We start from the raw sequence: 25,905 nt of genomic DNA, 5'->3' as shown, positions 1-25,905 counted from the left end.
AAACAGCTCCCACTGTTTGCATCAATAGTTTCAAGGCATTTAGCCTTTACCTGTAATTTGGGGCGTGCTGTTTCTGGGGGTCTCTGGGATGAGCGACCGTTTTCGTCTGTTTCTGAGGACTGAAGAACGAGCTGGTCTTGAGTTGAGCGCACCAGAGAGGTTCTCCTGGTTAAGTTCGCTGGGTCGACTCGGGACGTCCGAAGATTCTTGAACAAGCGGACCCCTGGAGACCCCATGTAACCCGCAGTCAACAGTGCTGGACGCATCAATAACAGACGCTCTCTTATTTGGGACTTTATCCTTGTAGAAAAATGGCAAAGTGTCTTCAGAAATCGCCTCCCACTCGTAATCTCCATTCAAAGGCGAGTTGGTCTCAAAGTTAAAATTCCACCGGCTCTGGTCTCGCTCGGAGATCTCCTGGAGCTTGCGTTTCATTTCGCAGTGCAGCTCCTCGTGATCCACGGGTCCGAACAGGTTCCGGCAAACCTTTGTGCGGGCGAGAAGAGGAACGGTTCTCCGTGCAACATGACGCTCCAGGTTGCTTGATACGTCCACGTTTGCCATGATGCCTAAAAGTCAATGCCGTGAGCCGACGTTTGTTTATTTCTTGTTGCCTGTATCTGTTTATATCTGTGCCGGTGGTTAAAGGCCAGCGTCTGTACGAGTAAAATCCTCCGATTGGCTAGACGGGCACCACGCCCTGTGTAATAAACCCCCCACCAGTATCAGCAAAGTTACCTTCCCCCCTTTGAAAATCACGGCCCATGCGTTAATGCCATGAATTAAACGATTGTTTAAAAAAAAATTTTTTTTTTTACAATGCCATAAACGGGGTCATTTTGACCAAAGTGTAATTTGTATAAAACTATCGTTAATAAAGGAAAACAATATAACAGCCTAAGTCTCTCGATGTTATTTATAATTGGAATATACAGCAACAATGTGATAAAAAAATATATATATGCAGCATAACTATTACACCAATATAAAACTGTATTCAATTAATTATACAAGTATTTGAATATTTAGAATATTCGGGTGAGGTTTGCAGTATTTCTTATCATCATTAACAACAACGTCCTCCTGTTCGTATAGTGTGTACTTGTGCTGGCTCAGCTTCAACGTGATTTCCTTCAGTGTAAATGGCATTATCTGTAAACGCTGCCGTTATCTTACATGATGCAATGTTTTTAAAATGGTGCATTTTAAAACAACACACCTCAAGGTTTACAGTTATGTCTTTAGTATAAATTATGAAACAAAGGTTTAATGTAAGTTTGAATGTAATAAATACCGAAACCGAAATGACACTGAAGCTAAATCCGGTCGCAACACGCAACGCTCAAACCGCGCGTGTCTGCCGCCGCCGCCGCTGGGCGGAGCCCAAGAATAGCGCGCGAAGCTCAACCAACCAGGTGGCTCGGGCGATGACGTCAAGCGCATTCGTCACAGAGCGATCTGAGCGGACGAGATTTGCTTCACGAGGATTCCGCCCAAATAAAACATGCGAATTAAATGTGAAATCAATTTAAGGTAACCACATTAAGTGCTAAGCTTCCCAAGATAATGTCAACATAACAACAATATCGCTGCACATCAGGCTAGTTCGCTCTGGGTGAGCGCTTGTCTGCAGGCTGGCAACTCCTCGCATGCGCCGCATATTAGCGGTATACTTATACTTTTATATATTTCACATCTAATATTTTAACATACGTGTATGACTTAACAGATAACATTTATTTCTTGAATAATTAATAATTATAGCTCCTCCTGAATGTAAAAAAAAATGTTGTTTTTACATACTTGATATGGCCTGTTGCCTAGTTAGTCTGCAAAACTGATTTTTTTTTTAGCTTCCAATGCATCTTGATGCCTTCTTACTACCGTATACTACCGACCTGGACATCCTCTTCGCCTTCGTGCTGTATCTCAGTAGGAGTTGCTGACACCTAGTGGCTAACACCCGTAACTGCAGGCTAACGACAGATGAAAGCAACGGTCCTGAATCTCGCCACTTTGGCAGATGCTAAATGCTTTTTTGCTCACGATGGTGTCCAGGTAACAGCTTATGTCTAATTCTTACATTATCATGCCACCAACCAACCATATCCCCATGATCAACCTGGATGCTCTTGCACAGGCCCTGCTGACCAAAGTCTGGTGGGGAGCCATGAGGACAGACACTTCCATCGCTAGACTCGTGCTCACGTTCTTCATCCCTCCCCTCATTTGGACCAACCTCATCAAGTTCAAGTGGGGATATTATTTGATTAATTCCATGTGTGACATTTACACTGATTTTTGTTTCATTGTGCATCAATATGTGTGTGTATGTGTCACAGTGCAGAGGTAACTGTGAACAGAGGTGAAGGGGAGCCGTTTACGGAGCTAGACAGTTTGGAAACAGAGCAGGCCCTTTTACTCACAGATGAGGACCCAGTGTAAGCCTTAATTTCATACTGAAATAGATAAAAACTACAGAGAAGTTGAAATAAGGCCCCGGTTGTTTTTTTTTCTCAGTGCTGCTGAAGGTGGTAGTGACTCTTGCAATGCGAGTTTCATTTACATGATGCTGCAGAAGTGGAATCGTTTCTGGAGCGCTCCAGTTACTGTGTTCTTGGGGAATGTCATCATGTACTTTGCCTTCCTCATTCTGTTCTGTTACGTGCTCCTTCTGGACTTCCGGCCACCACCACCACATGGCCCGTCTGCAGCTGAAATCATCCTCTACTTCTGGGTCTTTACCCTGGTGTTGGAGGAAATCCGTCAGGTAGGACTGAATCTTTTTATCTATTTAAAACCTGTGTGGTTGTTTTACATTGTGTTTATGTGTATGTTGACAGTCTTGTACGATTCTCTGCTGATATGACTTTGAGCAGGGGGTAGATATGTCATTATTTATCCAAAATGATCAGAAACATAGTTAAAAGTAAACTCTATCTGCTCATTTCTAATATTAGGATTATTTATAATACGTAGAGCAGTGTTGCTATTGTTAACATAAAACAAAACAAAAAATCATTAATTGAAATAAAGCAGAAATAATATACAATATAAATGTTAGATGAAAAATGTAAATTAAAGTTAGAAATGTTGCCTTGGCAACTAACTGAAATAAAAAAAAAGTTTATAATTTAAAAAAAAGTTTAAAATTTAATAAAAAGTAAAGCTACATAGAAATATAATAAAAATGACAAAAGAATATGGCAAAATTAAAAAGAAAATTGAAAATATTAAAATCATACCTAATTTAAAAATTAATTAATGCTATTATAATATATAAATAATACTAAAATAGCACCGATGTAGAGTGGCCGGTGCTACACACAGCCAGAACAGCACAACGTTTAGTAGATTTTCACACACACTGGGTCACACACAGGATTGCACAATATTAAAATTTGATATAAAAATGCCTTCTGAATTCCTTCTGAATTCTAATTTGATTTGTATTGAAGTAGCAAATAAGGTGCATAACTGCAATTTGAATTTGAGGAGATAGATTTAAAATGACATTAAAAGTTCACATAAATAAATTTTAATATGAATACATTTAATTTCCTGGTAAGAGTTAATCATAAATATGTTATGTTATGTACAGACAATATACTTTGATTATAATCTACACTTGAAGTCTTCATACAGAAATGTTTATTAAAATTATATATAAAGTGCCTTTCAGAAGTCTAATAGTCTGAGTTTGCAACTTTAAACGCAACAGAAATGTACATTGCAAAAATACAGTACTAAAATGCAATGCAACAGCAAACAGATTCGTCATACAATACAATACAATATGCCATATATAATATAGTATAATAACGTGCAGGAAAATACAAACAATATACAATACACAATACAATACTAGTCCTTAACACACATGCAGGGTGGAGTTCATCCGAAAAAACAGGTACAAATGCAGTTTAGCAGTGAAGTGGCCAGTGTGCCCAAGCAGCTGAACAAACAGTGCCAACAAAAATGGGAGAAGGGTTAAGAAACATATCCAGTTCAGGGAAGTTGTTTATAAGAGTGACATCACAGGGGAAGATGCTGTATTAGTTCTTGAGGGTAGAGATTAAAAAGATGCTGTAATTATTTTCTGAGGGTAGAGATTCAAATATGAGGTGATGACCAGGGTTTAAACACTCATTAATGATCTCACCTACCCATTTCCTGGACTCTGACTCGTTAGATAGGGTAGGGTAGATGGCAGCCAATGATTCTTTCTGCTGGGTGCCTAATGGTCAGAGGTGTGGCTTCATGTGTGTATTCAGTGTATGCAATAATTTTTAACACTCTCTGATCCGCAGAGTTTCTTCACGGATGAGGACATGAGTATTTTTAAGAAGATGAAGCTATATGTGGAGGATAACTGGAACAAATGTGACATGGTGGCCATCTCTCTCTTCGTGGTGGGATTGTCATGCAGGTATTATGATCACATAATGCTGTTGTATGAGCCACATTAAAGGAGCAGTGCACTTAATCTGAATCCTTTGTTTTCTCAAGGATGGCCTCAAGTACGTATGAGGCTGGCCGCACTGTTCTTGCTTTGGATTTCATGGTTTTCACCTTAAGACTCATTCACATTTTTGCCATTCATAAGCAACTTGGGCCCAAAATCATCATTGTGGAGAGAATGGTGAAACTTGACAATCTCATTTAAAATTAAAATTCTTAGAAGAAACATCCATTTAACCACTTTTTTTTTGGTTTTTGTTTCACAGATCAAAGACGTGTTCTTCTTCTTGTTCTTCCTGAGCGTGTGGCTGATAGCGTATGGAGTGACGACACAGGCTCTTCTGCACCCCAATGATCCACGCATCGATTGGGTCTTCCGCAGGGCACTGTACCGCCCATACCTCCATATATTTGGACAGATTCCTCTGGAGGAAATAGATGGTACACTGTCAATATTCTTGCTTTGAGCACATTGTAGCTCACTGTTTTTGCACTGTTTGATTAGTTTTTTTTTAAGCATTGTTAGTATTATTTATATATGATATTATAATTGTAATGATGGAGGCGTGACAGCAGAGCTGAGGATCCATCTGCAGCATTTATTTAGAGCGTAGTCGGACAGGCAGGGTCAAAACACCAGCAAAAACAGTACATCCAAGGTAATCCAAAAGAGTAATCCATAGAACAGGCAGCAAACGATCACAAACCATGTAAACGGTCCAAGAACAAAACACAAAGGCAGGGCAGTGCAAGACAAAGCAGAAACTAGAAAACATAACAGGCTAACAATCAACAGCGATCTGTTTGAGTGTGTGTGCATCTTTTATAGTGTGTGACTGATGAGATAACAAGATGCATGTGAATGCACTCAGAGATAATGAGTCCAGGCAAAGGATTATGGGGAATGTAGTAGTGAGGGAGTGACAACAGTCTGGGGTGAATGGCAAAGGTACAGGATGGAGTGCTCTCTAGTGGAGCTTATGGGCACTCCAGCTAGAGATCGTGACAATAATATTGTGAATTCGCTTTTTCATTTTCATTTTCATTTTTAATTTCATTTTAGTTTAGTTAAGTTTAGTTCAATTATTTCAGTTGAATTTGAGTATAAGTTGCTTTTTTAACTTTTTAAGATTTCTATTTAGCTTTATTTTTTTATTTTATTTCAGTTTTAGTAATTTTAACACTTCAACCTCTATGTATTTTATTTCAATTAGTTGCCAAGGCAATGTTTAGTAGTTAATCAATGCTTAATTTTATACTCAATAGGTCTAGTCAGATCATTTCTGACAGTATCTGTTCGTGTTTACTTATTAGACTTAAACTCTAGGTGGAGCTATTACAGTTTATTCTTGACTGTATTTGTACATGCATCTTCACAGCGGCAAAAATGTCAGATGATAACTGCACTACCGATGTGCAGGAGATCGTCTTAGGTACTCTGCCACCCTGCCCAAACGTCTACGCCAACTGGCTGGTCATTCTGCTGCTCGTCATCTATTTGCTGGTCACAAATGTGCTGCTGCTCAACCTTCTTATTGCCATGTTCAGGTCAGAGTCTGGCTAATATTTTGAGAGTCTATATAATGGAAATTCTTCTTTGCAGAAAAGTAAAGTATAGTTTCAAATGTATTTCCCAGTAAAGATTCATGTTTAGGTTTTGTGTGTGTATTTAGTTATTTACTAAAAATGCCATGAAACTCTCTCCACAGCTACACCTTCCAGGTGGTGCAGGAGAATGCAGACATCTTCTGGAAGTTTCAGCGCTATAACCTGATTGTTGAATACCACAGCCGTCCGGCATTAGCTCCACCCTTCATCATCATCAGCCACATCTCTCAAGCTCTCCTCAGCCTCGTCAAAACTACAGAAACCAATCAGGATCTGCTGGGTAAGTAAATCTTCACACTGTCTGTGTGTGCTTCCTGGACGGATTATTCTGATAATACATAATGAATATTCATTTTGTAACTTTCTTTTCGAGGCAAGTTACAAAAAGTATCGAAAAATGACCAATAACACATGATAGAACATGTGTACAACAAAAAAGCAAAGAAAATATTTAAAGAACCTGTAGTTAAATGTTTGTTCCTCTTTCCTTGTCGGGGTTAGAGAGGGAACTACCAGCTGGACTGGACCAGAAGCTGATGACATGGGAGACGGTGCAGAAGGAGAACTACCTGGCTAAACAGGAGCATGAGCACAGGGAGAGCAGTGCAGAAAGACTCAGATACACTTCCTCTAAGTGAGTTACACTCAGATGTAATATCAACCCATTGTCATATTGAGATTTGGGCTTCAGATGGGGGTGTTAACAGCAAATCTATGTGGAATGAGTGTATGTATAACCATTTTAATCTACCTTTTTTGCATGTAACACTTCATAGGGTCCAGAGTTTGCTGAGGATGGTTGGGGGTTTTAAGGAGCAAGAAAAGCGCATGGCAACAGTGGAGACTGAGGTGAGGTGAAGGAGTAGCTGCTGACTGAATGTGTTGAGATGTGTCATTTAAGTTCATGGCTTTACTAAAAGTGAAACTTCATCTGTAGGTGAGGTATTGTGGAGAAGTGTTGTCTTGGATTGCGGAGTGTTTCCACAAAAGTACTCTGAAGTGTGACAGAGACGCGCCTAAAGCCCCACGTGAGGCTTCCTTTACTATTGTGTTGCTCTTCCTCGAATTGTCTCTTATTCTTACTTCCTTATCTCTGATATATTATTTGTTCTCTCTCTATCTCAGTGTCTTCTTTCCATTGCCACAGTTTTTGTCCTCTCAAGGTAACACTACGCTACTTATTTTGCAGAGTCCATTGCCATCAGCTCCAGAAATCCACAACCACAGGAAGCCAAGCAACAGCAGCCATCGGGACATTCAGGATATGGTGTCGACAAGAAACTGCCTTACATTGATCAGTGATCTGGCCATGTTGTTAATTTGTTTAATTTAACTAGAAATAGAATAATATTAGTTTAGTATAGGTTATTGTAATTGAGACTCCAGGCCGCAAAACGAGAGACACACTATGCAGATATTTTGATTTTGAGTTACTTCTTTGTGAATGAAATTTTCTAATGTTTTGTGTCTCCTTTGCAGCTAAATAGCTCTATATAATAATTATCATTAAATAAAATATTTTCTATACAATAAAATATATATTTTGTCATTTTATAATTTGTTAATGCACTTCAAATAACTGAAATTGTGCAATTGAAAATACAATTTGCTATTCTATTTGAAAATTGTCCGGAATATCGTTCCATATATCTCAGTGTCTTCTTTCCATTGCCACAGTTTTTGTCCTCTCAAGGTAACAACACTACGCTACTTATTTTGCAGAGTCCATTGCCATCAGCTCCAAAATTCCACAACCACAGGAAGCCAAGCAACAGCAGCCATTGGGACATTCAGGATATGGTGTCGACAAGAAACTGCCTTACATTGATCAGTGATCTGGCCATGTTGTTAATTTGTTTAATTTAACTAGAAATAGAATAATATTAGTTTAGTATAGGTTATTGTAATTGAGACTCCAGGCCGCAAAACGAGAGACACACTATGCAGATATTTTGATTTTGAGTTACTTCTTTGTGAATGAAATTTTCTAATGTTTTGTGTCTCCTTTGCAGCTAAATAGCTCTATATAATAATTATCATTAAATAAATTTTCTATACAATAAAATATATATTTTGTCATTTTATAATTTGTTAATGCACTTCAAATAACTGAAATTGTGTTATTATTATTATTATTATTATTATTATTATTATCGTTAGAAGAATATTAGATTTTCCTTTTTTCTTCCATCAACACCTGGCCAAATTGTCAGTAAAATGAACATTGTCAATTGAATTACCATTGTGAGGAATTGTTTGAATCCTACAAAGTCCTTTACTTTCTCATTTCAGTAGGCTATTACAATTAATAAATATATTATTTACACTACCATTCAAAAGTTTGTGACCGGTAAGATTGTTTTGGAAAGTCTCTTATGCTGCATTTATTTAATGAAAAAAAAAATAGTAAAAAAAGCAATATTGCAAGATAAACTTCTGTTTTAATATATTTTAAAATGTAATTTACTCCAAAGCTGAATTTTCAGCAGCCATTACTCCGGTTTTCACTGTTACACAATTCTTCAGAAACATTTCTTATTATTATCATCACAATTAAAAACAGTTGTACTGTTTTGTTTTGGTTTTTTTGTGGAAAGCATGATACTTTTTTTCAGGATTCTTTGATGAATAAAAAGTTCAGAAGAAAAGCACTGATTTAAAATAGTTTTTGTTACAATGTAAAAGTCCATTTTGATCAATGCATCCTTGCTGAGTAAACATTTTTATATATTTTAAAAATAAATACTGACCCCAAACGCCTGAACAGTAGTGTATACATATTCCTATTATCTTTCACAGTGCACACTAAACAGTTTCACACAGCAACACACTGATTATTCATTATCAGGAATGACCAATACCGTTCCCATAGGTAATGAATCAGTAACCAGTTGACTAGGCAAATTTACCCAATGTGCACAAGGGACGTCAAAATCAGCCTTGAGGGGAAACGAGGATTTTGCTAAATCGAGAACTAAATGTGGTCACATTCACTCTGTATGAACCCACATTTTTTCCTTAAAACAGAAGACCTGCTCTAGATTAGGTAATGAAGATGAAAAGCATCATGGTCACTTCTGCACTGTGATGGACAGGCTTGGTATGTATTACATTTCCTTTGTTCCTTTATTACGACTTAGTGCTTATGGAACAAAGTTTTCTGTTCCAAATGTTTGTGATGAATTTATTTATGTGTGCTGCAAAATCAATAATACCATACATGATTTCTTACTCATCTTTGTAATATTTATATTATGTGATGCAACAATGAATGAGAATGAAGAATAACAAGTTCAGTAGAAAACTGTTCAAGCTTATTCATGAGACTTTGTGCAATCTCTGTAAGTGTGTTTGTTTGGCATTGCATGTGGAGAATAATAATTTACTATTTATAAAAAATATAATTAATACTTATATATATAGGCCTATATATACTGTATATATATTATATGTTATTATAATTATTATATTATATGTAGTGTAGTTAGCAGTGCAAAGGTTGTGGGTTCAATTCCCAGGGAACACACATACAGATAAAAAATGTGTAGCCTGAATGCACTGTAAGTCGCTTTGGATAAAAGTGTCTGCTAAATGCATAAATTTAATATAAAATGTATTTAATTTAATTTTATTATACATTAGGTGTGGGAGGACTATGATCAGGACATGACCCAGATCAGAGGTACCAATGAACTTTACATCCTTTGCACATGCACAGTCCACTGTGCCACAACTCTTGCCTTCTTTTGAGTGTTTGTATTGTAGTTTTCTGAAAGGAATTTGCTGTATCACTCTGACAGGTAGTGGGTGTGCCAGATCCTCAAATGAACAAGATACGAAATGTCGAGTTGATTTGAGGTTAATGAGTGAACAGATGTAAAAAGAACAGGACAGATAGTTATCAGGAAGGTGGTGTACCACAGGAAGTAGATAATGTGTCAGATCCACCTGTCTACTTTCACACAGCTCTAAAAACCTGGAAATGGCCTGGTTGCTGTAAACTGACATAGCAGTCGGCTATGTTGTCTGAGCTATTAAAATGAATGCTCTGTTTCTTCATTTCAGAGCTTAAAGTTGTACAGGCTTATTTATTAAACCCTTATGCTCTAACAGACCTCCATTCAGCTCCATCCACTGCTGACACCAGCCTGCAGGGTCCCAGCACTGCTCTTACAAATAAGTATAGACATTTTTTAAATGTCCACTTTCCTTTGCCCTCTATTAAAAGTTGGTTTGTTTGTTTGTTGCTTTCAACTATGACATTAATATTCACAAATATTAATGTTTTCATTTTTAGTATCTACACTGCTGTTGTTAATGTGTTCAAGGGAGAGGAACTACTGCCAAATGAGCTGTACTGCTTGAATGAAAATACCAGGTATAAACTAAACTAGCTGTAACATCACATTTGTAATGTGTAATAACGACATTAAGCAGCTATTTGCTTTCATCCATACAGGCGGCTTCTAAGGACAGATATGGGCTTCTTTATCAAAAAATATTTCCAGGTGCATTAACGTGTCAATTCCCAGAGCCATGGTGTTCTTTTTCTGGTAAAACAAATGAAAATAAATGCATTACTGGTAGAAGAAAAACATGCTAGTATTGCTTCACGTGATTGTTTGCAGAATCAGATTTTGACCAAAGGTCTATCAATCATTTTGGATGAAATTCAGAAGCATGAAGGTGAGACACAAGATGTGGTGGATCTGCTGTTTGTACATGAGTGTCCATCATTAAAACAGGTCTTTAACATGTTCTTTTTTATCAGGAGATAGACAGCTGTTTGTCTTGGCCCAGGTGTGGGATACGTTTTTCACTGAGATTCTGCCCACTTTGCAGGCTATTTTATATCCTCTGCAGGTAAATCTGCTTGTAATCTTGACATTCCGTGCCAAATCTTGCCTAGTATAATAGGTTGAAACATTTAGGTGAGGTCTGCACTTACAGTATGTCAGTGTTGGGTGAAGGGATGACGTGAGGATTCAATTGTGCAGAGTAAATGGGCTTTTTATTAATAAAAAATACAACAAAAACCAACAAAAAACTACGTTTTTCACTGAGATTCTGCCCACTTTGCAGGCTATTTTATATCCTCTGCAGGTAAATCTGCTTGTAATCTTGACATTCCGTGCCAAATCTTGCCTAGTATAATAGGTTGAAACATTTAGGTGAGGTCTGCACTTATGTCAGTGTTGGGTGAAGGGATGACGTGAGGACTCAATTGTGCAGAGTAAATGGGCTTTTTATTAATAAAAAATACAACAAAAACCAACAAAAATCTATCCCGAGTTGGAAAACAGGTGGGCAGGCCAGGGCACAGCACAGCAAGCCGAGGCAAGGCAGGATCAGGTAAGACAGGAACAAAAACACAGGTGCATTAGACAACGAACTGGCAACGGAATGCAATCACAAGCAGAAATAAATAGGGAGCATCAAGGCAGGTAACAAGGGAGGACAGGTGGGGTATGGAGTTAAATCAATGCTACATATATTCGCAAAATAAAAGTATTGCGAGAAAAAAAAAGAAGTTTTGCAAACAAAAATAAAGAATTGCAAAATATAAATGAAACAGGGCAAAAGCAATGATTTTGCAACACATTTTCCATGGCCATAGCTTCTAATTTATTTGCAATGCTGCTTTTATTTTATGTTTCAGTCAAGTGTGAGCTCAGCTCACGATTCCGTTTTCCCCCTTTACGCTTCATGTTTCAGCGCGTTTCACTTTCTAGCATTGTTTTGACATGGGGCTGGAGTCAGGGGACTGGGGCATGTACAACAGGATTTCCTAGAATGTCATGAGTTTTATAACTTCTATGAGTCTCACTTGTGGACTTTCTGTGCAAGGCTGCCGAGTATGAATGAAACCGACATTACAGGAGAGTGCTTAGCGCTCCATTGGTACGGTAAACACCGTTAATACACATTAAGTTTACAAAACTAAACAAGATATTTTAATGTTATAAAAGTGTGCACATTGAGAGAAATAAACAGCAGATGTTCATGTTAGCAACTTTTTTAACCTGAGCAAACGCTGTTAATACACATAGTTAATTAAACGAAACCATTCAAGTTTTAACACTAGTGATGGGACGATTGATACCGAGGCTCCGATGCTGTTTTCAAAGCACTATTGTATCACACACTGTGCCGATGCTTGTAAACAGCTCACCCAAAATATTTTTTGCTACTACTCACGTCAATTATTAATTATAATCACACACTTGTATATTTTATATTATTGATCAATATGTGAATCCGTTGACCGGAATATTTTCATCCTGAAATGTGAGGGAAATGTTGGATCACAATAATTAGGAACCACAGTTTCCACAAATCCCTTCATTTGATTGGGATGTTCTCTTTTATTCTGGAGGGCAAGGGTGGTGACTGTACCATCGAGCGTATATTGCAGTATTAAACATGTATTTATACCTTTTTCATCAGGCTCCGAAAATTCTTCAAAAAGAACACAAAGAATGGCCTTCTCAGCTGCCATAGTTGCAACTCTTGCATCATCAGAACAGGGTGTTTAACACACCACCGTTTCCGTTTTAAAAAAAACGTTTTGCACCATTTTTGTCGGGGCTGAACGCAGCCCAGGTCTGTTGTACATGCTCCAGTCCCCCGACTCCACCCCCATGTCAAAACAATGCCAAAAAGTGAAACGCACAGAAACATGAAGCGCAAAGGGAAAAAAACGGCATTGCGAACTCGCACTGAAACATAAAATAAAAGCAGCGTTGCAAATAAATTAGTAGCTATGGTGGTCATGGAAAATATGTGTTGCAAAATCATTGCTTTTGTTCGGTTTCATTTATATTTTGCAATTCTTTATTTTTGTTTGCAAAGCTTATTTTTTTTCTCGCAATACTTCATTTTTGTTTGCAAAACTTTTTTATTTTGCAAATATATGTGGCATTGAATTGACTCCATAGTGGGTTTATTAGACTGTAGAATAGTTGATCTACTTAAAATAGTGAATTTAAATAATGTTTAGGCTTAATACTTTTTTTTTAAAGCTCCTGTGGTTAATTTAATTGTGGTATATTTTGATTCTGCAGGAAATGTATTCGGTTTCTCTCTTTCTTTCTGTATGCAGGGGTTGGAGTTGACAGTGAGACATGGCTCTTCTCGGCTTCAGGGATCTGGTCCTAATGAAACTCTCTGGATGACCTGCTGAGCAAGAATCTGTCTCATCCCAGCAGCCATCACACAGATGCTACTTGTGCTACAGGTGAATGTTAACTGCAAACCCATGCTGAATTGCCATCTGCATAAACATCTCTATTATTCGTGTCTGTTCTTGTGTATGTGTAGGGAATTCAGGAATCCAGAGGCCCCTCAAAGGAATATTACCAACTTGAGTATAAGGATGGAGCAAAGTGTGGCTGCGCTGTCCTTGAAGGACCTTCAACTCGGTTTTGTTCGGTATTTCTCGGTATTTTGCTTAGCCTAGCCTACCATTTTAAATGACAGATGTCGTAGCCTATTTATTTTTCTCTGCGACCCTTTTCCTACTGTGTACAACAAAATGTTAAACGAAATGTATCCTGACAAGACGAATAAAAATCAGAAATACGATTTTTGTACAATTTTATTTTCTCTGTGACACTTTTTTTCCCTACTGCATTGGCAGCAGTTGCTGTCAATAACTTCAAGACTCTTGACAAGACAAATTATATAAATACAATTTTGTGCAGACTACACTTTTATTTGTTAGCCTAGCTCTCTTTCTTTCAGTAGCGGAAATTTAAGTGTGAGATTCTGGAAACGATCAGGAAGAAAATTATTCTAAGCAAGACTGCGGGCGAACAAAGAGTGAATATATAGCGGGAGCGGGTTGGGTGCGGAATAGAACCTTGCGGAAGCACAGTCCCGTGCAGACCTCTAACTGCAGACTATATAGACAGTTACAGCACAAGACAGTTCTAGAACTCCATATATACTGAGATAAGGATTAGTCATTACATCTCTGAAGGCTCTCTGCTGTCACCTGTAGTAGAACAGGAAGGGGAGATGTACCTCGAGCCAGTGGGAAACCTACTAGTCACAGCATGACAAATGCTCATTCTGACTGTTACTGTAAGGTACTGTATAGGCCTATACTGTGATGGACGACAGCTGAGAAACTGTAGATCCGGCAGGCACTCTTCAGATTTTGGTAGCCTGCAATTTAACTAGCCTTCTGTTTTTTATATACAGAAAACTGAATAGGAGTCAAAATGTTGTATTTCACTATTTACATAGTATCTGCGGGATTTTTAAAAATCAATTGAAGGCTTTTTATAACCTGCACAAATAAAATGAACACTGTATGAGCGGGGTAGGGCAATATCTATGATAACAAACTGTAAAATTACATGATTTACAGTTCTTCACAAAAAAAAAAACTTCTTAACTTAAAATTTTTAAGAAAAGGGATGAGACAAACATAAAATTATATTAATTTAAAGCATATACATATCATATTTGTCTTAATTGTTTAGATTTTTAGAAGGCACATTAGCTTATTTCACATTTACAAATCAATATTTACATTGATCTGAGAAAAAAAAAAAACAGGCTGGAGGGCTTACTGAAAATTGTATTTTTTTCTGTCACTAGGTGGGGCATTTGAAACCAAGTAGGGATAACTGCAGGCTGGAGCAGTGGGCCTGCTGAAAGGTAGGGGGCGTGTATAAAGGTCTTTCTAATTAAGTTAGGGTTAGGTTTAGGGGTTAGTTTCTGTTGTAGCATCAAAGTCCCTTTATAGTCTTTGGTAGCATTCACCTTTTGGCAAGCCACCTTTTGCCACGCCCATTACTCCGACCTGAAACGGTAGAAATAGAGCTGTTTCCCCAGTAACGGCTCTACACAAAGCAGCGCTGCGCTCATAAACGCTGCTTTATCCAGCATTACAAGTAAGATGAAATGAAAATACCATTGAAAATTTTCTGAAGATAGGTCGGTTCCCTTCAGAGACACATTCACATAAAAACACCACTAAATTGAAGACTTGCATTTAAGATAGCCCATCGGGCAGGGCGGTGATACATTTTGGTAGCCCGACTGGAAAACACAACAGCCCCGGGATGTCCGGGTTAGCATTTTTGCGAGCCGTGAAATCTGACTAAAACACACCTCTGAAGTCTGCCATGTTATGAAAGCATCTGTGAGAACGTAAGAGGGCGCAGGGAAGACAGAAACTATGTGAATTCAACAATAATTTATAAAAGACAAATATCAACTCATTTGGGCACTGTATATTGTGATGAAATAAAGAACATTATATGAAAAAAAAAGGATTGTCAGATTTCCAGTGTCAATACAATTATCAGATTAACTTGCATATATTAGTCCATCTGATTAAAGAAAAAGTACTCATAGTTATGTTGTCAACGTTTTGCAATGAAGCAAGTAGAACATTCACACGTGTAAGCAATATTGAGCAAAATTAAGGTGACTGGAGAAAAACAAAAAACACCTTATTTCTTGTTCATAGGCCATGCTTCTTATGTACTGCACCTTTCAGAAATTTAGAGCAGCTGACAACTTTCGAGACCAACTGCATTAAAGGTGTGATCACATTTACGGTTTGGCAAATTTTTTATGGGTAAAGTCCAGTAATTTCTATACAAATCCAAGTGACTGGGAGCTTCGCGAGAGGGCAAAAGATTTCCCCAGGCAAGAGTTCAAACTGATTATGCAGATTCACTCCATTAACCAACAGAGAGTTGCCTGGTTTGAAAGGGAATTCTTTGTGAGCTACACTTCATGCATCGCTAACAGTTTTTCATTGACACTTCGCTAATGTAACCCCAACTTAAGACATTAAGTTGTTAAATGAACAATGCACAACATTCAATATAATCAAAGTAAACAGTGCTGCACTGTACTAATGATGCTTTAAATTGTCAGGTCTTGTCAGATAAATGAAAATTAAGCACATTTTATGAACAAAATAAAAAAAGGAACACATTTTTTCCTACTGTTGACTTGGCTGAAAAGGCAGCAAAAATGAGTTGGATGTAGTACAATGAAAATAATTTGTGGAAGCTAACACTTAGCATAAGCAGCACCATTAAAATAATAGTTTTACACCCTTTAGCTTGGTTGACAGGACATTCAGTGAATTTCTGATACTAATACGTAGGTTTGTCCATTGATTGCACTGATTAAAATGCTTTTGAGAAACATTTGTATATAAAACACTTCACAACAGACACGAGAGTTATGCAACTCTGTAAAAAAAAATATCATTACTAAGCCTGGTGTACCATAAAGAGTCTAAGGGTGTGTTCACACTTGTCATGTTTGGTTCGATTAAAACGAACCCTGGTGCAATTGCTCTGTTAGTGCGGTTCGTTTGAGTAAATGTGAACGCTGCCATCCGAACCCTGGTGCACACCAAACAAGCGGACAGAGACCGCTAAAAAAGATGGGTCTCGGTCCGCTTCCAAACGAACTCTGGTGCGGTTCGAATGAAATATGAACGCAACACAGACCAAACACTTCTAAACGAACCAAAAACAGGAAGTAATGACAAGATGCGATGCTATGTGACATGATTTAACGATGCGGGACGAGCGGTGTATCCAAAAGTTTGCAGGTGGTGAAAATAAAGTACACGCAGCAATGAGCGCGCTTAGTCCAGCAGACAGCATTGTGTGTGTTCGGCTTAAAGCGGTGCTGCGCATACCGATCAGTGAATGGGTACTTTGATGTCATACACCGATCGGTCTGCGCAGCGCCGCTTTAAGTCGAACACAGCTTTTGTTTGGGGTATTCGGTGAGTTCCGTCGTGAAATATACGTCATTCAACCCGACCAATCAGGTTGTGAACGTATCACTGTGCCTTTAGGTTCGGTATCTTTAAGCCTCGTACACACCGGGACGATTATCGCGTGTGCTTATCGCCATGTTCATACGCCAATGAGACCAGCAGCTCTACATTCATCTTGCCTCGATGCATCTTCTTGGTCTACTTACTTCCTCTTCGTCGTTAGGTATCAATGTGTGCTCGGCAAGAACGTTTTGTGCTTGAGCACCACCAAGTCGTGTTTTACTTTAACTTCAGCAGCTCTAGGCACGTGAACAAAAGCGCCAATCTCATTGGTCGGGCAGTTTTTAACGCGGTGAGTCAAACCAAAAAAACGAGCCCGAGGCGTTTTTTAAAAAATGACGCTTTTACACCTCGCGTTTTGAGTGTCGGTGTGCACACTCACATTGGCGCCCTTTGTTTAGTCACGAGGCGTTAAACGTCGGCGATAATCGCACGCGATATTCGTCCCGGTGTGAACAAGCCTTTAGGTTGTATCGTTTTCTTTTTTGGTCCGTACCAAACGAACCAAGAGAACCGAACTACAAGTGTGAACGCATCCTAAGAAAGTCCAGGTTTTGCCACACCTTCCTTGTTTCAGCAAAGTGTCTATGAGAACTTAAGAGTACAAGAGCAATGTAGGAACTCAAAGTGAAGGTTCTGACCCCCGAGGTTGGACCCCTTCCCTCCTGAGGCTAGCATCAAATCGTGGTGTCACTTCGCAGCGCACCAACAGCACGTCGTCTTTCACAAACCCACGCTGCTGCAACGCCTGTAGGTGCAGGAAAGTAACATAGCCAAAACCCTTGGGGTTGCGCAGGACAGTGGGCCTCTGGAAGGCCTGCAGGTCCGGCTTGGTCTCCATCACTTCCACATGATGCTGCCCCTCAACCTGGTCCAACACTGCCAGTCGGATCATGCCCTGCAAGGGCCAGGAGAGCTGGCTGTCAAACTCACCCTGCATAGTGTGCACAAAAAGTGAGATGTAGTTGGAACAGCGAGGGGCACTGGGAGTTTGCAGATGCAGTCGTAGGCAGAGTTTGTACCCCGGCCGGCCAGTGTAGAAAGGTGGGCTGTGGAGGACTATGGGTTGACCGGCCTCTTGGTTGCGCAGGTGAAGTGAGAAGTTCTCCAAACGCCATACGTAGACACCTTGATACTGCTGGGCTTCCAGCTCTCGGGTGGCCTCCTCCAGTGAGCTCAGCTTTCGGCGTAGCTCTGTGACCTGGGTTTTCTGTGTCTCATTGTGGATGCACAGCTCCCGGATCTGTTGATCTTGACGAACCAGCCGACCCTCCAGTTCCAAGACCGTCTCACGCAGGTTCATCAGCTCCTGTCTACACTGGCAAGAATCTGGGGCTCGGGCAGTTGCTCCACGTTCGTCTGACGAAGAGTGGGCAGCAATTGACGGCACTGGGCAGCTACTGAGTGTCTGGCTGCGCAGGAACTCAGCCATGTAACGCATGTGCATCTGTGTAAATTCCTGCATGTGCTGGGCCAGTTCATTTCTTGGCATCTGTAACATTTCCAAAGAAATAAAAAGGTCACTTGACACTTATATGCTATACACTACCACTCAAAAGTTAAGTATTAATATTTTTGCATTTATAATGTATATGTTTGTTGAAACCGATACATTTCTTTTCAGGATTCTTTGATGAACAGAACGCTCAAAAGAACAGCATATATGTTTTTGAGTGTTATGCAACAGGAATCTCATGGCCCACCTTTTCACGACAACCAAAAGAGCTGAAAGTACAGGCTACAGGAGCTTTAAGACAGTCTGTGTCACAGTGCAATGCCAACTGAAACCATCAAGAACAGATTCATTCAGCTTCATAGTTTCACAATGAATAATTTTAACTATCAAAAAGAGTTCATTACTGTTGTGCCTCAGGAAATGTGCATATTAGTGAAAAATCATCTGACACACCTGATCCCGAATAAGCTCCATTTCGCAATATTCACACACTGTATTGGCGAAAGGACAAATCTGTTCATGAATCTAAACAAAAGATGATAATCGTTTCAGACAGTGTTGTTATTGGTAACAAAAACTATTAAAATGTTAAACAAAACTAATGAAAACTTAATTATAAACAGGAAACTAACTGAAATAAAATAAGTTTAAGTCACTATATTTAATAAAACTAATACAGAAATAGAAGTACAGTGCCTTCCATTAATATTGGCACCCTTGGTAAATATGAGCAAATGTGGCTGTTAAAATAAATCTGCATCATTTATCTTTTTGATCTTTCATTCAAAAAAAATTCACAACATTCTAACCTTTCATTGAAGTAAAACAATTGGCAATGGGTGGAAACTCACATTATGAAATAACTGTTATAACTGCACCGCTAGAAATTCGTATAGAGTAAAATATGGCTGAAGTATATTCCCAAAAAAAAAAAAAAATTTTTAGCACACCAGGATGACTAGGAGCATGGCTATAAGAAAATAGCTAAAGCAATGAAAATCCCCATTTCCACCATCAGGGCAATAATTAAGAAGTTCCAAATAACTAAAGATGTTACAAATTTGCCTGGAATATGGCTGAAGTATATTCCCAAAAAAAAAAAAAAAATTTTTAGCACTAGGAGCATGGCTATAAGAAAATAGCTAAAGCAATGAAAATCCCCATTTCCACCATCAGGGCAATAACTAAGAAGTTCCAAATAACTAAAGATGTTACAAATTTGCCTGGAAGAGGACGTGTGTCTATATCGACCTAATGCACGGCGAGGAGGAGAGTTTGAGTGGCCAGAGACTCTCCAAGGATCACAGCTGGAGAACTGCAGAGATTAGTTGAGTCTTGGGGTCAGAAAGCCTAAAAAATATATACAGTATATCAAACAGCCCCTACATCACCACATGTTGTTCGGGAGGGTTTCTAGAAAAATCCTCCTCGCTCTTTCAAAAACAAACTCCAGCCTATTCAGTTGTCAGACACGACTGGAACGAAGCCTCTGCCATGGCCGTCCCAGTTCCCTGACCTGAACCCTATGGAAAATGAGTGGGGTGAGCTGAAGTTAAAGGGTTAGTTCAACCAAAAATGAAAATTAGCCTGTGTTTTACTCACCCTCAATGCATCCTAGGTGTATGTGACTTTCTTCTTTCAGACGAATCCAATCGGAGTTATGTTAAAAATTGTCCTGAACCCTTCAAGCCTTTCAATGGGGGTAAGCGGGTGTTGGTTGTCAACAGTTCAGAAGACGTGAAATAAAGTGCGCGCATCCGTAATAAAAAGTCCCTCACACGGCTCCGGGGGGTGAATAAAGGCCTCCTGTAGCAAATCCATGCATTTTTGTAAGATAAATATCCATATATCAAATGAAATAACCACTTTTCTCTCACTTCCGCTGACTGTGGTACGCGGAAGTCGTTCCGGCGGATGACGTAGGACGTATGCGTCGTGCGCATGCCTCTGAGAAATGCAGGAGCAAAGGAAACAAAGTTTCCTTACTTTAGCAAAGGAAAACCAGTCTCCTCTTGGCTCATATCGAAATCCTCCGACATTTTTCTTTACAAATCCTCGTTTTGTACTTCTAATTTGTGAACGCCGTTTTGTTTTGTCTCCGCATTTGTCACTAATCACGCAACGTTGATGTCTTATGTCACCTGCCGGAACGGCTTCCGTGACAGTCAGCGGAAGTGAGAGAAAAGTGTTTATTAAGTTTGAAATATGGACATTTATCTTACAAAATGCATGGATTCGCTACAGGCCTTTATTCACCCCCCGGAGCCGTGTGAGGGACGTTTTATTACGGATGCGTGCGCTTTATTTCACGTAGGGCTGAACGATTAATCGCATTTGCGATAATATCGCGATATGACAAAACGCGATTTTTTAACCGCAAGGCTGCGATTACACTCTCGTCACGTGACACGCGAGAGTAAAGCAGTCTGCAGAGGAAGCATCAACTTGGCACACTTCGCATATGCCTGGCCTACAGAAAAGCGCACTTTGTTTAATCTATCTAACATTGTGTTGGTCACACTATACAATAGAGATGGGAGAAAAGATTTTGAGCTTAGTTTTTAACCACAGATGCGCGATGGCGCTGCATGTACTTTAGAAACCCATCCTGCTTTCTTCCAATTGCTCTCTCTCTCTCTCTCACACACACACACACCACTCGAACTATCCACACAATAATCTTTAATAAAGTTCGGAATGGTTGAAGCGAATTACAGGGACATTCGCGTGCTTCACTGAACAGGATGCTCTGAGAGAATCGCGTGCGTTGCTGATGCTTGCAGTGTGTCGTCTCGCCCGCCGGTATTTTCCTTACAAATGCTCTACGAACACCTCCTCAGTTATGTCTTTGTAAATTTCAAATGCAGACGCGCACTTTGTGAAGAGTGTTCGGTCATGCGGCTGTGCGCGACTCCTTTTAAGTGCTTAAATATACTTTAATTTCGCGTCATAAAAGCATTTTGAAATGCATGTAAACACAGTCAGTTACGTCTTAAAGGATCAAACAGACAGGACAAACCACATCTTATATTTCAAAAGAGATCTGTGCATTAGTGTGAATGCTCTATGATGTCATCATAATAATCAACAACAGTAAAGCTGAGAAAGAGAAAAATCACAAACAGCTCTTGAAAGGAAAATGTTCAGATACTCTTAAATACTGAAAGCACGGTTTGTTTATTGCTTGTAAGCCAGACTAAAATAAATGTTTGCGCTGTCTTAACTGAGAGCAACTTGCACTGACATGTCTTAAAATATATCAGTGCCATTGTTTTGTCTCAAGATACACATCAGTAATGTTTTTTTTTCTAAGGCACGTACAAACTACTTAGATGTCCTAATTAAACTAAGGCCTAATCCTGGCTTAATCTAAGCCCTGTTTTATATTAGTTTATTTAAAATTATTAACATGCAATTGTTTTAATAAATTTTTTTAATATGTAATTTATTTTTTTAAAGTACTTATAATTAAATATGGAATAAAAAAAAAAAAAAGTTGTATTAATAAGACTAATCAATAAGAAAAAAAAATATCGTTTTGGAATTTGGCAGCAACTCCCAGAATCGGAATCGAATCGTGAGGTGCCTAAAGATTCCCACCCCTTCAATGATTTATTGCTCGTCTTTGTTGAATAATACAGAAGATAAAGATCTTAAAAAATAAAATCGCATATTAAATCGCAATCGCAATATTGGTAAACATAATCGCAATTAGATTATTTTCCAAAATCGTTCAGCCCTAATTTTACGTCTTCTGAACGGTTGACAACCAACACCCGCTTACCCCCATTGAAAGGCTTGGAGGGTTCAGGACAATTTTTAATATAACTCCGATTGGATTCGTCTGAAAGAAGAAAGTCACATACACCTAGGATGCTTTGAGGGAGAGTAAAACACAGGCTAATTTTCATTTTTGGTTGATCTAACCCTTTAACTTCAGCTCACCCCACTCATTTTCCATAGGGTTCAGGTCAGGGAACTGGGACGGCCATGGCAGAGGATCTCCAGAATCTGCAGGATCTGGAGAGATTCTGTATGAAGGAATGGTCTCTGATCTCTTGTCAGGTGTTCTCCAAACTCATCCGGCATTATAGGAGAAAACACAGAACTGTTATCTTGGGAAAAGGATGTTGCAATAATTGGGTGGCAATAATTGTGGCTAATGTGAACTAGAGAAAAACATTTCAAAATGAGATTCCCCCCACTTTCGAAAAGTGAGATTTGTTTTCACAGCCACCGTTGCTCATATTAACCAAGGGTGCCAATATTAGTGTATTAATAAGACTAATCAATAAGAAAAAAAAATATCGTTTTGGAATTTGGCAGCAACTCCCAGAATCGGAATCGAATCGTGAGGTGCCTAAAGATTCCCACCCCTTCAATGATTTATTGCTCGTCTTTGTTGAATAATACAGAAGATAAAGATCTTAAAAAATAAAATCGCATATTAAATCGCAATCGCAATATTGGTAAACATAATCGCAATTAGATTATTTTCCAAAATCGTTCAGCCCTAATTTTACGTCTTCTGAACGGTTGACAACCAACACCCGCTTACCCCCATTGAAAGGCTTGGAGGGTTCAGGACAATTTTTAATATAACTCCGATTGGATTCGTCTGAAAGAAGAAAGTCACATACACCTAGGATGCTTTGAGGGAGAGTAAAACACAGGCTAATTTTCATTTTTGGTTGATCTAACCCTTTAACTTCAGCTTACCCCACTCATTTTCCATAGGGTTCAGGTCAGGGAACTGGGACGGCCATGGCAGAGGATCTCCAGAATCTGCAGGATCTGGAGAGATTCTGTATGAAGGAATGGTCTCTGATCTCTTGTCAGGTGTTCTCCAAACTCATCCGGCATTATAGTAGAAAACACAGAACTGTTATCTTGGGAAAAGGATGTTGCAATAATTGGGTGGCAATAATTGTGGCTAATGTGAACTAGAGAAAAACATTTCAAAATGAGATTCCCCCCCACTTTCGAAAAGTGAGATTTGTTTTCACAGCCACCGTTGCTCATATTTACCAAGGGTGCCAATATTAGTGGAGGGCACTGAACATAAAAGCTAAATATAAATATGAGAAATCAACAAATGACAAAAGCACATAAAATTACTATAACTAAAAATAAAATGAACTGAAAATACAAAAATAAAAGCTAATTGAATATTAATAAATTCTACTAAATAAAAAGTAAAGACCTACTTTCAAAACCACTTCAACCTAAACATATCTAGTATGTAAACAGGAAACGATGGTTTTCACCTGCTTGTCAGCATACACAAAGCTCCCTGCACAGGCAGGGCAGGTCATAAGCCGCTGTAAACACTGCTGGCTCTTGTGTTCATCCAGATGGCTCTTACGAACAGACTCCAGACACTGAGGGCATGGCACTGTGGCAAACTTACACTGAGACAAGTGTTTCTGAGGAAAAGAGAATGTTACAACACAATTAAACAAGTAGCCACCATGACAACTGCGATTTAGCAAGCCTGCTCATGACACCACACTAATGGGTTTAAAATGGCATTTATGAAAGGTCTTGCTCTCTGAGGAGTTGATGCATAACATATCCAAGGACTGATTTAATTCAGATTTATAATGACTGAATTATATATCTTATATATATATATATATATATACAGAACTAAACACAATTTAATTTTTTTTAACCATATTTAAGGACACGCGGCTTATAAAAATCTTCTTAAAAAAAGTTATATTCTTACTCACAGGCTGCCTTTTTTTGTGCTGCCATTATTTTAAATTACCATAATACTAAGCATGCATGCTATTTTTGGTGTGACTGGCCTGACAGATTTTATTTTTTTGCAAGTACAAATATTTGAAATACAGCATTTAAAACACTTTTACCATGTCAGACCCACAAATTTACCTCCAGTTGGCGCAACTCCATTTTATCACAGCATCCTACATTAGGACATCGGACAGTAAGTGAGAGGATCTCTCGTTTAGCAAAGTTATCAGGGAAGAGCTGTTCCTCAAGCAGCACCTCATTGTCAACTGGACATTTCTGCCCTGTGTCCCTGCCAGAAAATAGGAAGTTATATTTGACATTTTTAACCCTGTAAAGCCTGACATACAGTAATAGTCAAAGGTCAAGAAATAATAGTCTGCTTTTTTTTTTTTTTTTTAAACAAATTGCTCTCTAGCGGAGGGTCAAACTCCTCATCATAGCCTTGCTGGTCTGGGGGGATACTAGCAGAGACACTGATGGTGGAGGGGTTCTCTGTCGGGCTCAGATACGAATCCCTGTCTTTGTCCACGGCTGCTGCACAGCTGGGGTATTGGTCATCACAGCAGACATCATCGAGGCTGGACTTATCAGAGTCATTGTAAGCCATCTGTAATCACATCAAGAGAGTGTTATGTTGATGAGTGAAAATAACAGATAACCATCCATACAACACATATCGCAGACCCCCCCCCAAAAAAAGGGAAAAAGAAAAAAACTTTAGAAACTGACCTCTAGGTTTTCCAGATATGGACATAAGGATCCTTTCAACGTCTTAAACGCACAGAGGATGTGGCAAGATATTATATATTAGGGTGGTTTCCTCAATAATTATGCAAAGTGAAAAGGCATAGGATGAGTAACTCCAGGCCTACTGAAGTATTCATCTTTAAACTGCTGTTTCCTCACGCGCAGTTCTGCTGGGCGGGGCTGAATTGTGGGAAAACTTTTCGCTCATCAACTGGAAAGTTACTTATTTGTTGCCAAAAATACCCACATTATACAGCGTACACGTAAACATACACATTTCATAAGGTTAAACTTATCTTAAATGTAAATCTTAAACTTCTTTCATGGTTAAAGTGAAAAACTTCAGAGGCAAATCAGCTAACGTTAACCAGTCACAACCGACTGTTACATCAGCAACTTTCCTGACATCGCCTATGGAAACACACTTTTTAACCTGACATTATAGTTGTAACACCACAAACCTCTTGGTATATAATATATGATTCGATATCAGATCACCATTATTTGTAATAGGTTTAATTTTCATACCTTGCCTCTGTCCGGCCTCGCTGTCTACTACAAGCTTCCTGTAGCCAAACATCAGAGTCTTCTTCTTCTTGTTTAATGGCGAATAACTCCTTAGGAACATTATCGCCACCTACTGTACTGGATGTCAAATTAAACTTACATAGGTGATGGGTCTGAAATTTACACACAAAAAAACAAACAAAAAAAAAACTGTGTGGATGTTTCATACTCCCTCAATCAGTGCGCATGCTCATGCTAGCACTGCGAGTTCTGCTCCAGTAAACATTCACTATTAGCTCTTCATGCTCGTGAAAAGTCGTTCCACTCTGTGGTAGTTGTGGCCTAACCTCCTAATGGTTAGAGAGTCGGACTCATAACCTAAAGGTTGCGGGTTCGAGTCTCGTACCGGCAGGGAGTGTAGGTGGGGGGAGTGAATGTACAGCGCTCTCTCCCACCTTCAATACCACGACTGAGGTGCCCTTGAGCAAGGCACTGAACCCCCAGCTGCTCCCCGAGTGCCGCAGCAAAAAAATGGCTGCCC

The 25,905-nt window shown here is 39.0% G+C and overlaps 2 protein-coding genes, 1 long non-coding RNA gene and 1 pseudogene across 3 annotated transcripts in view; 2 read left to right on the top strand and 2 right to left on the bottom strand.

The window, feature by feature from the left end:
• Window positions 1-7,470, top strand: part of LOC107562501 (transient receptor potential cation channel subfamily M member 5) — a 15,791-nt gene extending 8,321 nt beyond the window's left edge. The window contains exons 14-25 of the mRNA XM_016247130.1: window positions 2,141-2,253; window positions 2,343-2,441; window positions 2,521-2,770; window positions 4,311-4,429; window positions 4,510-4,642; window positions 4,728-4,902; window positions 5,841-6,009; window positions 6,171-6,349; window positions 6,571-6,703; window positions 6,846-6,918; window positions 7,007-7,097; window positions 7,259-7,470. Coding sequence (XP_016102616.1) covers window positions 2,141-2,253; window positions 2,343-2,441; window positions 2,521-2,770; window positions 4,311-4,429; window positions 4,510-4,642; window positions 4,728-4,902; window positions 5,841-6,009; window positions 6,171-6,349; window positions 6,571-6,703; window positions 6,846-6,918; window positions 7,007-7,097; window positions 7,259-7,371 — 1,647 coding nt within the window. The 3' untranslated portion in view covers window positions 7,372-7,470. The remainder of the gene's footprint in view (window positions 1-2,140; window positions 2,254-2,342; window positions 2,442-2,520; window positions 2,771-4,310; window positions 4,430-4,509; window positions 4,643-4,727; window positions 4,903-5,840; window positions 6,010-6,170; window positions 6,350-6,570; window positions 6,704-6,845; window positions 6,919-7,006; window positions 7,098-7,258) is intronic.
• A 1,354-nt stretch (window positions 7,471-8,824) lies between these two features.
• On the top strand, window positions 8,825-14,130 carry LOC107562500 (proline-rich protein 5-like; annotated as a pseudogene).
• A 1,132-nt stretch (window positions 14,131-15,262) lies between these two features.
• LOC107562508 (uncharacterized) lies at window positions 15,263-16,934 on the bottom strand. Its single transcript, XR_001605994.1, has 2 exons — window positions 16,564-16,934; window positions 15,263-16,504 (listed from the first exon to the last, which is right to left on the bottom strand). It is a non-coding gene; the product is annotated as an uncharacterized lncRNA (long non-coding RNA).
• A 433-nt stretch (window positions 16,935-17,367) lies between these two features.
• LOC107562521 (TNF receptor-associated factor 6-like) lies at window positions 17,368-25,455 on the bottom strand. Its single transcript, XM_016247148.1, has 8 exons — window positions 25,386-25,455; window positions 24,840-25,037; window positions 24,512-24,717; window positions 24,249-24,447; window positions 23,618-23,776; window positions 18,804-18,875; window positions 18,598-18,675; window positions 17,368-18,386 (listed from the first exon to the last, which is right to left on the bottom strand). Exons 3-8 carry the CDS (start codon window positions 24,715-24,717, stop codon window positions 17,517-17,519), a joined length of 1,584 nt encoding a protein of 527 aa, XP_016102634.1. The 5' UTR covers window positions 24,840-25,037; window positions 25,386-25,455; the 3' UTR covers window positions 17,368-17,516.
• Window positions 25,456-25,905: the final 450 nt, after the last annotated feature.

This window comes from Sinocyclocheilus grahami, unplaced genomic scaffold (genome assembly GCF_001515645.1).
Source record: "Sinocyclocheilus grahami isolate Dianchi unplaced genomic scaffold, SAMN03320097.WGS_v1.1 scaffold826.1, whole genome shotgun sequence".
Taxonomy (NCBI): domain Eukaryota; kingdom Metazoa; phylum Chordata; class Actinopteri; order Cypriniformes; family Cyprinidae; genus Sinocyclocheilus; species Sinocyclocheilus grahami.
The sequence above is the reverse complement of the archived record's forward strand: the minus strand, read 5'-3'. Positions and strand labels throughout refer to the sequence as shown.

Bases quoted from the DNA above. Each gene is read 5' to 3' on its own strand.
- LOC107562521 (XM_016247148.1), bottom strand. From the start codon at position 24,717: ATGGCTTACAATGACTCTGATAAGTCCAGCCTCGATGATGTCTGCTGT. The intron at 24,448-24,511 runs GTTTAAAAAAAA...ACTGTATGTCAG, and splicing joins CCTCCGCTAGAGAGCAATTT to GCTTTACAGGGTTAAAAATG. The intron at 18,387-18,597 runs GTGGGCCATGAG...GAAATGTTACAG, and splicing joins CTTTTGGTTGTCGTGAAAAG to ATGCCAAGAAATGAACTGGC.